Source organism: Melopsittacus undulatus, chromosome 1 (genome assembly GCF_012275295.1).
Source record: "Melopsittacus undulatus isolate bMelUnd1 chromosome 1, bMelUnd1.mat.Z, whole genome shotgun sequence".
NCBI lineage: Eukaryota > Metazoa > Chordata > Aves > Psittaciformes > Psittaculidae > Melopsittacus > Melopsittacus undulatus.
Window position 1 is genome coordinate 22,214,461 of NC_047527.1, and position 12,143 is coordinate 22,226,603.

At 36.9% G+C, this 12,143-nt stretch overlaps 1 protein-coding gene across 1 annotated transcript in view; it reads right to left on the minus strand.

The window, feature by feature from the left end:
- The window catches only part of VPS13B (vacuolar protein sorting 13 homolog B), a 449,503-nt gene that overhangs the window by 146,300 nt on the left and 291,060 nt on the right, over nt 1-12,143 (minus strand). The window contains exon 33 of the mRNA XM_034068500.1: nt 10,818-10,961. Within this exon, the coding sequence (XP_033924391.1) occupies nt 10,818-10,961 (144 nt within the window). The remainder of the gene's footprint in view (nt 1-10,817; nt 10,962-12,143) is intronic.

Below are 12,143 nucleotides of genomic sequence, written 5' to 3' on the forward strand. Positions count from 1 at the left end.
GTGGGCTGATGCCAACCTCATGAAGTTTAACCATGCCAAGTGCAAGGTCCTACACCTGGGTCGGAGCAATCCTAGGCACAGCTACAGGTTGGGCAAAAAGGAAATTCATGGTAGCCCTGTGGAGAAGGACTTAGGGGTGTTAGTCAATGAGAAAATGAACATGAGCCAGCAGTGTGCACTCACAGCCCAGAAAGCCAACTGTATCCTGGGCTGCATCAAAAGAAGCCTGACCAGCAGGTCAAAGGAGGTGATCCTGCCCCTCTACTCTGCTCTCGTGAGACGTCACTTGGAGTATTGTGTTTAGTTCTGGTGCCCTCAACATAGAAAGGACATGGAACTGTTGGAACAAGTCCAGAGGAGGGCCACAAGGATGATCAGGGACTGGAGCACCTCCCATATGAAGACAAGCTGAGAAAGTTGGAGCTGTTCAGCCTGGAGAAGAGAAGGCTGCGTGGAGACCTCCTAGCAGCCTTCCAGTATCTGAAGGGGGCCTACAGGGATGCTGGAGAGGGACTATTCATTAGGGACTGTAGTGATAGTACAAGGGGTAATGGGTTGAAACTTAAACAGCAGAGGTTTAGACTGGATCTATGGAAGAAATTCTTTACTGTTACGGTGGTGAGGTGCTGGAATGGGTTGCCCAGGGAGGTTGTGAATGCTCCATCCCTGGCAGTGTTCAAGGCCAGGTTGGATGAAGCCTTGGGTGATATGGTTTAGTGTGAGGTGTCCCTGCCCATGGCAGGGGGGTTGGAACTAGATGATCTTGAGGTCCTTTCCAATCCTATCTATTCTATTCTATGATAAGTACTGCCCCTGTTTATAAAAAAACAGGAAAAAATGGTATTGTGACTGTAGGAAACCTTTGCTAACTATCACAAAAAATAATTTCAGAATGTGACCTCAGCATTATTTCCCTGTTTCAGAAAGTCTTTAGAAAACAGGGCCTACATGTTTTCAGTTTGAGCAGTTACTGGAAGCAAAATAAAGCTATTAGGCACTGAAAGACTTGTAATTTTCTGTGTGCATGCTTTTTAAGGGGAGAAGATTTTTTGTTTTGCTCCTACTCTGTGCTGAAGAGGACCAGCATCAGAAATACCAAGATAGCCCTATACATTACTAAAATATAACTGCCTTAATTTATCTTCCCATTCACTCCAAGTAACAGTGCATTTTATCAAGAGTAAGACGAATCTCAGATAATCTACATCAGTAGCTTTTAGACATGTTTTCAAACACAAGGATTACAGAAATATCTGTTATTAAGGACAAGCATACTCTAAATTACAGATATATGAGTCTCAAAAAAGACTATAAAGTTTTTAAAACATGTACAAGGCATTTCGCACATGTAATTTAGCAGGTATCACCAAGGATTAAAATATAGTTAATTTACATCCAGACAGAAACTGTTAGAAGTATTTTGTACTGAAAACTTACCCATTTTAATATTGATGATTCGCACTAATTTGCTGTAAGCCAAAAAGAATATGGGAAAAGTCAACCATTTCATTCTTCCTCTTCTCTTCAGAGAAAGAGCATCACTGCTCACAGACAGACATGTAATAACATTTCCTTAAGTTATTTATTCCTGTAAATAATGAGCTGCACACATGCTTTTTTTTTTTGTCTTGGACTGGATACTAAGCAGATTATTGCCTTTCCAACACTTGAACCTAAAGTTCTTAATTTAATTTGAAACCCAGCATTAGACCACCATGCTGGCACAGGAGGCTGGGGAAGGAAAAGAACAAATACAAATTTCCTATTTGTCTAAATCCTACCACAATTGCTTTCCTGACTCCAAAGGTCAAATATTTATTAACACATCCAAACAGATACTTGCAAACTCAGGGTATTTCCAATCTTTACTTATTTTATTGTTTAAAACTCCATCCATAAGTTTATGATAATCAAGTATGGATTGTTATTATAATCTATAAACCCTGAAATTTTACACTTCAAATTCATATATGTACCTATAGTTCTGGGCTAAAAGCTGGACTCAAAAAAAATCCATTTACTGTAATCATGATATTTTAAAAAGATCTAGTATCCCATTAAATTACTGCTACAATTTTACTACCTGTACAATTAGACAAAACCTAACTATATAGTTTTAAGATTTTTCAGTTTCACTTAGATACAGAAATTACTTTGGTATTGTATGCAATGTCCACGCTAAGTGAACCCCCACACTATTGGAGAACCATGCATTTCTCTATAAACATGCATTATATTGGCTTAACAGCAGGGATGGATGTGCATTTATGTAAAATTTCTGTAAGAAAATAATTTCTACTTTCAGTGTGTAAGATTTGTAACATCCATGGTACCTAATGGAAAACATCAAAGGAAAAAATGTTTTCCTTCCAGTGACTGGTGTCAAGCAGGTCATATCCCTTTCTGGTACTGAACATCTGTTGGGTGTGAATTGATTTCAGTGGCATAGGTTTCCTTAATGAGTGTTGTGCCAAAATTGTGATACAATGTGGATTACCACCTGCTTTCAATCTACTTAAATTCAGTCTTTTGAAAACTTTCCATCCCTTTTTTAGTACATCCTCACACATTAGAAAAGACAAATGAAATACTAATTATACAACGGCAAGGATTCAACTTAAAACGATACGGACAGGAATATTCAGGAATGTCACTGCAAGTTTTTTTTTTTAAAATTACACTAAGTTTGCCTGCATAAAAAATATTTAATTTCTTTCCTTTAAAAATAAAGAACAAACTGTTCAACTCCTGCTGCTGAAGAGCCACAATCTCTTCAGCTGTTCAACTATACCATTAAAGATTGCTTGCTTTCCAACAAAACATGCTAAATACTGAAGAAAAGGCTTTCTATGCATAAGCCCCAGTCAGGTACAATAGAGAGAGGAGGTGCTGAGAAACCTGCTGGTTCTCCTAAGTTCATTTCAAGGGCAGCTGGAGAAATCCATGAGAAAAAAAACCATTGAAGACTATCAGGTACATAGACATCATCACTATCTCTGCAAGTGCCTGAGCTGCAAATACTACATTACAGCTGGGAAAATATTGTAGGGATGCATAATTAATGCATCTGTTCTTATACTGTTTTAAATACATATGCTAATATAGGCTAAATAAATGACCCTCAGTTTAAGTCACTATGGCCATTACTATATCATGTGCAAATATGAACTATATTTATCTAAGCATGTCAATCATATTTATCTAGTATTGGGTCTGAAATCTTTCTACTAATCCCTATCTACATTCTGTGCATTGAATTCAAAAATATTGATGAATTTGTTACAGGAAGTACTTGTGAATATTTCAGGTACTTACACAAACAAGACCACCAAGCTGTAAATTTATAATGGTGCTTTCTAGAATTAACAAAAAACCTGGATAATACGGGACAAAAGCAGCAAAAGGACTAAGTATGCCACCACTTCCAAAAGATAATCCAGAAAAAAACCCAACAGATTTTAAAGGAAAAAGTTGAAAATTTTGGAGATTCTGAAAAAAAGTGAATCTGCCATTGAAACTATCAAGCACCAAAGAAAATCTTCAGATCTGTTTTCTTTGAAGTGAAGGAAAACAAACACACAAATGAACAAAATCCCACCCAACAGCAGAAGGTACCATTACATTCTGAAGAATTTTTCTTGTGTGAGGAAAAAAGATAAGTCTTTAAATAATTTCAGAAGACACAAACCCACATTTATTCTTGCTTTCATTACATTATTTCTAAACCAGAGTGACTCTGCACAAAGAAAAGATTACAGTAGACGGTGGGAGACCAAGAAGAAAGAGGTAGCAGGAAGAGAGTCAGAAGACTGGGAAAAGGAAAAAATGTTACTAAATAGCTTCATCACTTAAGGGTGGGTCTTTACTGTGGTATACTAGAATACATATGTAGATCAAAGAGCACCCCCATCTCTGGCATTCCTAATGATGTGGTTCATCCCTGCCCCCTTAAAGTATGGTTTTTATTTTGGTAAAAAGTATAAAGATTTAACTTGCTTAAAAACACTGGTTTCAAAATTAGTCATGTAATATTCTTCATATATGGTTGGTTTTATAGTAGACTTAATATGATGACTACTTGATCTCAATGAATAAGAAAATTTATTACTATTGGTAAAACCACATGCCCCAGGTAGTCTTAATACACCAAAGTTCCTCTGTATCTAATAAATTTACCTGCTTGATGATTTTTAGGCTTTAGAGAATGCAACTCACTGATTTTTTGCCATTTTAACTAAGAGTGGCTTATTTTTTTAAATCCAAGGCAGATTAATAGAATTTACTGAACTCAAAATCACATAGATTAAAAATTGATAGGGAGTTGTTATGATTAGTTGGAGATTATAATATTAGAATCAACTCAATTATAAAATCACAGCAGATACTCAGACTTCTGATATGAAAAATCAGTGAAAGGACCCCAACATCTTCTTGTCATGTCCCTCAGCAGTGTTCTACACCAAATAAGACTCTTCCTAACACCCAAACTTGAATAATATTTAATCTTTAATTATTTAACTACTTGTATATCTCTGTAATTGTTTACACAACTCTAGGTGATTCTACTTCAGCCTTGAGGTTTGCACTTCTTAAATATCTGTGGCTTCACAGCTCCAAAACATTAATCTTGCAGCCAAGGTGCATGCATTTGACTCTTGCGATCCCTCACCTGCCCCACAAATCATAAGCAGAACCCCTAAATATTTTGTTATCTTTGGAATACTTGTTAGCTTCAAAGGGCTGCTTGATGGAAGAGCTGTCATCAGCTCACATAGTTGGGACCCTGGAGTGCTCACCTTGCTAGAGAAAGAATCAGCAGATAGCCTACAGAAGGAGTGCTAGAGACAAGCAGAAAAGGAGTCAAGCTTTATATATTCATAGTTGGACATCTACCACCAGCAGCAGAAATGAAAAAATACAAAGAATTCCTAAGTGTCAAAGAAGATGAACACAGCTAAGTGACAAAGCTAAGATGAACAAAACAAAGCTTCTGAAATGCTATGCCCTTCCTCAGAACCCACAAAGCAGGTATCTATCAGATTACCTGATTACCATCTATGATAGTGTCTGGACATGCGTAAAACAGTGGAAGTCTAAAAGCAAGGCTTTTAATACTTCTGCAAAATTCTTGAACCTATGTTTGGACATTACAGTCTGGATGGGTGAAATGACGGACATAAAATTAGAGGAATGACTGATTTCAGAGCATATTGATTAATGGGAAGCAGTGTATATGTGCAAGAGCAGGGACACTATCCTCAGGGACCTAGACAGGGTAGATGAATGAGCCAAACAGGAACCTTTGGATGTTAAACAAGAGAAATGTGAAGTCCTCTACATGAAAATAAAGAACCTCAGCAATGACAGAAGCTGCTTCAGAGCAGTCCTGGTGGACATAAGCAAGTGATGTGTCTGGGCAGTAAAGGTGGCCAGCAGCATTTTCTATGGCATCCACAGAAACATGGTCAGTAGATTGAGGGAAGTGATTATTATTCAGCACTCATGAAAACACATTTGGAATACTGTGCCCAGTTTTGGTCCTCACAGTACAAGAAAAGTATCAGAGGGAACCAAGATGGCTACAAAATTAAGACAGAAATATCAGATGATGACGAAAAGTTTAATCAGATGGCATCCATGGGCATGTGTACAACTACCTGATTGTAGTTCATAGAGAAGATGGTGCCACCCTTCTCAGAGATGCCCAGTAATAGGATGAGAAGCAATGGACACAAGAAGGAAAACAAGAAACTCCAATTAGATATAAGGATTTATTTAAAAAAAAGCAACCACATTTGGGTGGTCAACTAGTGCCCAGGGAGGTTGTGTGATTTCCATTTTTGAAGGTATTTAAGACTTGACTAAAGCCCTAGAGCAACTTAATGTAATTAGGTGTGCTGTATGCAGGGGCTGGAGTATATGAACTCTGTTCTGTGCCTTCTGACCTAAATCATTCCACAATTCTATCTTATCTTAAGCTTTGTAAGCTAAAAAGCAAATTAACCATAATTTTACACATATGCATAACAGTGTTTGAACAGACATAACCAGGAAATAAATATGAGATGAATAAACAATTCATCCCTACTGACTTTTCCTTTAAATAAGACCTCATACTGTAAAAACGGCTTCCTGAAAACAGGTTAAACACCACATCTTTAAATGTGGCTGAAATCTCTCGCCTGCAGGAGATTTACACAATCTAGATTATTATCTTAATTAGTAATAACAGGAGCGCCTAAAGGAAAGCCAAGCAAATACACTCATTGCCTTAAATCACTGTCATAAAAAATTCCATTCATAATCTGAGTTCCAACCTAACTTTCCTTTTGTCTCTCAACCTTGGTGCTCACACCTTAAATTGAACTAAAGCTTTCCACTAAGTCTGAACAATGACTGTGTATTCCATTCGCTTGGTTTTGTTTTTTTTTTCTTTGAAAAGGCTAAGTCCCTACTAGCAATGTGGAATTTTCATTCAGCTGCGCTCCTTCAGAAACAGGAATTTCTGGTAACTTTCAGTAGTCAGATCTATAAAAATTCAAAAGCATTTCAGTTTTTTCAGTATTTCATCTGCAGTGCCTTTAAAGTGGCACTAATGCATTAAAAAACTATGAAAAACTTCCATTCTTGTCCTCTTCCTACATTTAAGCAACTCTCGAATCCTACAGCTTCTGTTACAGTTTATTTCAGAATAAAAGTACACTTTTTGACAAATACTCTACAAAATCTTTCAGAAGAATCTATTTCAATCTTATTATTTTAGCAGACAGAACAATCAAAAAAACTAATTTCACTTATGGTCAGTTATCACAAGATATTCAAGGCATTCCTTTATCCCCTTTCCTATTCAGAGAATGCCCATGTACACCATTTTTACATACTTCCCTTTATTGTGTACTTATTCATTCATAAGTCCCTTATAAGAAGCACTGTATGCAATGGGCATAGGTTCTGAATACCCTTGAAAATAACTAAGTACTTACTGCAAACACAGCTCAACGGTGTAATGTACCAAAATAATATTTATTCAAAAATGTTCTATTCCTTTCAACTTAAAAAAAAAAGGAAAAAAAAAATCACTGCCATGTTATCTTGGGGTAGGTTCGGGAAACAGGTTTCATACATTCTGATTTGGAAATGCAAACTTACTTGGTTTCTCCATTTAATTTTGTACATTCCCATGGGGAATACAGTTTCTTCCTACTCTTCTGTTAACCATGCTTAAGCATGTAATAGAAATATTGGTGAAAATCCTCAAACACTACAAACAAGAAGCTCTAAATCTGCAAAGAAAATAGGCACTGTGGGTAGGAGGGAAATCTGTTTTCTATGAACTGTCCTGCTGAATAAGACTGTGTTGAACGCAACTGCACAATGAACGCTACAGCAGGAGAAACAGCACAGGTTCTGTGTATCACTATGATCTGCACAACAGCCTAGGTAACTTGCAACACCTCAGTAAAGCCTTTGGAAGGTGGATAACTTCAGCTCAATTTTTCTCTTAAAATACCAGACATAACACATCCAAAAATGTTTGATGAACTGGCTAGTGCCACTGCTGGGGTTCTCCTTATAATGTGTGAAAGGACATGCTGTCTGGGACAGTCTTTAGTATCTGGAAAACATGCCCATCTTCAAAAAAAGACCATGGAGGAGGATGTAGGGAACTACTTGATAGTCAGCCTTACTGTAGTCCCTGGGAAGGTGACAGAACACATTTTCACAGAAGCAAATTACAGGCACTTGAAGGGCAAAAAAGCTTTGGGGAACAAATAACACATATCTACCAAAAGGCAAATCATGCCTTGCCACTATCTAATTGCCTTCTATAATGATTGATTCTGGATGCCCTTTGCTTTGACCATAGGAAGGTTTAGACAAAGTTTTCCACAGCAGCCTTGCATCCAGTGTGAACTGAATGGGTAGATGACAAGGTGTGTAAAAACCAAACTGGATCACTAAAAGCAGAGACTAATGGTGACTGTTCCAAAGAGTAGCTGAACTCTAGTTACAGAGTGACATTCCTCAAGGTTTGATCATGTTTAATACCTTTATTAAAGACCTTAGCAATGACACACAATGTACCGCAAGAAAGCTCACAGATGACACCAAACTGGAGGGAGCTGTTCGTACAGCGAGGGGTAGGGTTGCCATTCAGAGGGACAGTGACAAAATGAAGGAATGGTTTAACAGAAACCTCGTGAAAGTAAAAAATAAATGCAAAGACCTGAACCTGACATGGAAAAATCCCCAAACTAATACAAGCTGAAGGCCAACTGCTACAGAATAGCTTTGCAAAAAACAACCCAAGGGTTCTGGGGGACAACAAATTGAACATGTGATAGCAGCATGCCCCTGTAGAGTTGAAGGCTAAGCACTTACTGGGCAGCATTAACAACAGCAAAGCTAGCAGATCAGAGGTGACATTTTTACCTTTTATTAGATACTTGTGAGTCCACATCTAGAGTACTGTTTCTAACTGAGCTCAATAGAAGAAGACTGACAATAAACCTGAGCAGGCGGAGGATCATCAAGAGAGACTGGTTAAAGCACAGGATTTATAGGTAGGTGGTTTGTTCAGACGGCAAGAGAGAAGGCTAAGGGTGGTGGTGGAGCACTGCTGTTTACAGTTACCTAAGCAAGGTTACAAAGATGGAGTTAGCTGTTCTTGGAGATGTATAGTGAAATGTTGAGATACAATGGATAGAAGTTGTACTGAGCAAAACTCTGAATGGATATAAATACAGAAATGTGACAGAGAGAGGGTAGTTAATCACAGGACAATTATCTAGATACGTGGTGCAAACTTATTCCTTGGGGATACCGAAAGACTTGATGGAACAATGCACTGAAAAGCTCATCTAGGTTTGACATTAGTGTTCTTAGCAAATGAATGGTCTCTAGAGGCATCTTGTAGCCTAAAATATGCTTTGATTATTGCTATGAAATAATTAGTGGGTGTGAAGTACAAATAGCCACATGCAGGCTTCGGATTTCATTCACTGAGATGTGAAAACAGCAGCATACAATCACTGTATTATGTTTCTTTCTGTTAACTAAAGGAGAAACACGAGGATAATAATAAATGTGCATTTATCAGAGGGCGGGACGGTTTCATATAGGCACAAAAGTCTACAGAGCACTGAAGAAATAACTGGACAAAAAGTAACAAACTATTGGATTTTATATTTTCAGTATAGTAAATCAAGATTAAATTTTATAACTTATTAAAGAGAAGCCACTGCCTTGAACAAGAAATATTCCATTACTTAGTACAGGAGACCTCAATAATTCAAGTGAGATATTAATGAAGAAGAAACAGGCATCTTGGATGTAGTCAACAAAAAACCTGTCTGAAAATAAGTAGCAAATTGCTTTTATGCTTATGCAGTCAAATCAGTCGTGCAGCACTTCTGCACAATGCCAAATCAAAATTAAAATTCTTGGCATCATTTAAATATTCTGATTCTATCCATTCCACTGAAAATGGGAAAACAGTACTCCACACATTATTTATTGAAGACATTCCCATATATACTTATGTATAATGTTCATCTCCAAAAGAGGCCCTGTGTCTGTGAAGTATCCAAGGAGAAGAAAGATACACTGCATTTTGCTACATCTTTCATGCCTCAGCATGTTAAAAAAATGCCTTTTATTTCCCTCTATCCTTGGGAAGGGATAAAGGAGCAGGGGGTGATGTGATGCCTAGATTAGCAGATACTAACAACTTTTGGGGTTTTGACAGGATGAGGAGAGAGGAATGTAAGTAGTTTGGCTGCTCTAGAGCATTCCTCGCTTCCACCCAGATTCACATGAATGCTGAATCTGAGAGATTCAGGAAGGGAAGAAGAAAAGTTTTTTTCCAACTCTCCCATTAGCCAGATTCTTTGAAAGGAACAGTTGATTGCGTATTTCTCTTTAACTCTCTCTTTTGCTCTTGTTCCTATTTGTGAAGATTTCTCAATGGTCCAACAGCTATTCCACTGGAATTAGCGTCTTGTCACACATTAACTTCTATTGTCTTAAAGATACTGTCAGCCTGACTAGACCCTTGGTTTTGAAGAAATACTCTTTTTTTTTTTTTTAGGGCAAAGTTTTAACTTTCTTTTCTCATCTCTTTTTCTTTGGTATCAGCCCAGAAGTTTAATAATTTAAAGTAAAAATTAAAATTAATAATTTAATTTAAAATCTGTCACAGTTGGAGACTGGTCTTCAATGCAAACTGAGGTATCAATTTCCAGATAAAAAATGACAAATTCAAAATATACTTGCTGAACACAGTAAGACTGCAGAAAAAAGGAGACATTAATTGTTCAGAAGATAAAGGACCCTTCATGATGTATGCATCCCCATTCTTATAGAAGTATAAGAATATTCAGAGGTGGACTGAATATTAGGGACTTGAGTGAAGACAGTTAATGTTAGTACTAGGCACAGAGAAAATTTTATGGTTTACTGACTTTTGTGAAGTACAGTGTAGTATGTGAACTTACAAGAAGATGCTGAAGCTTTAATAAAAGTTAAATGCCAAACAGCCTCAAAAACCTAGCTCAAAACTGATTTCCTTCATTGTTTACATAATTCTCCTGTACATAAGATGTTGTAGAACCACCTTAGTCTAATTTACTGAATAATATTCTTCTTAAAATATCACTCATCCTCTTGTGAGAATACTCAGATTGCGTTTTAAAGCCGACCAAAGAAACAATAACAAAACTTGTATTTCATTTACTTTTATAATTTTATCTAGATGATGCAAAAACCTGAGCTGTGGCACTCTAAAAAACCCAAGAGCAAACCAGAAAAAAACCTACCTCAGCGGTACTACTGGAAGGTTCCAGTCCAACCATATTGACTTGTATCAGCTGCTGAAGAAGTTGTACTTGAGCTACATTGAGGAAGAAATCCAGGTTTGTTGTTACATTTACCTCCAAAGAATGACCACACACCAAAATTTCCTGTTGAGAAATTAAGGGAAAATACAAGATAATAGCCATGCTGGAAATAATTTTCAGCTTCTATGTAACCGTATTGTGATTCTCTGCTGTAGTCAATGCTTCAATATTGACTTATGACAAATTAATACTATACAAAACACAGTATTAATTTGGTCTTTTTAGGAGAAAGTAGTGTCTCTGGCTTCTAAAAATGGATGTAGCTTATTCTTTCCTTTGCTTTCAACAGTATAACTATTAAGACAAATTTTGCAAGAAAAGCATCTAATGTGTGAGGTCTTGTTTCCATCTCTTGGTAGTACCAAACAGTGGACTGTCAGATTTTGTTTTACACTTCCTTGAAATAACTCTTATTGTCCTTTACTTTCAAGAAAATGATATATTTCTTTTTAAACATAAAATTTGCCAATTTGTAATGAAATCCTGTGTTGGAACTCACTGATAACCAAGCTAATTGATTTCTTCTTGCCTGTAAACCATTATTGAAACCTTGGCAAAGGTAGCTAGATGGCTGCTGTTTTATTGGTGTTATCTAGCACAAAACAAGCTTTTCACCACAGCTGGCAAGTGATAAAGAGATGAAAACCAGAACCAATGCAGAATTGGTCCTATAAGTAGAAATACTGCCTGTTCTCATCAGGAGGTTGCACAATGTTCAAGTTTTTCATAATCTAAACTAGACCTCTCCATCAGGGAACATCATCCTGGGAGCAGGTAACAAGAAGAATGTACGTACAGAAAACACTGAAATTCTTCAACATAAGGATTAGTAAAACTCAGAGATTATTTTTTTAAATAACTTCTATGCATCCTAGTCACCCCCTAAGCTATTTCATTTTTTACATGAAATAACATACCATCTGCCCTTGTGATGACCCTTTACACACAATACGAAGCTGTCATTTTTAGTTTCCATACCCATTAGTTATTATTTTCTAACAATGTACACCTATTTTACATTACAATACACACCTAATACCTTTTAAATTTCTGTACCAGGTTTGCTCTTCCCAGGAGGCAGCTGTTACGAGGAATTCTTGTGTACAGACAAAATCTGTCTGATATTTCCCCTAAATAAAATTTTTTAAATTCTTGAGCTACAAACTAATGCCAAAAAGTGAGCCAATACCTTTTGTCAGTAACATGATTCACAGATTAATCACTAACAAGCTGACCCACAGACTG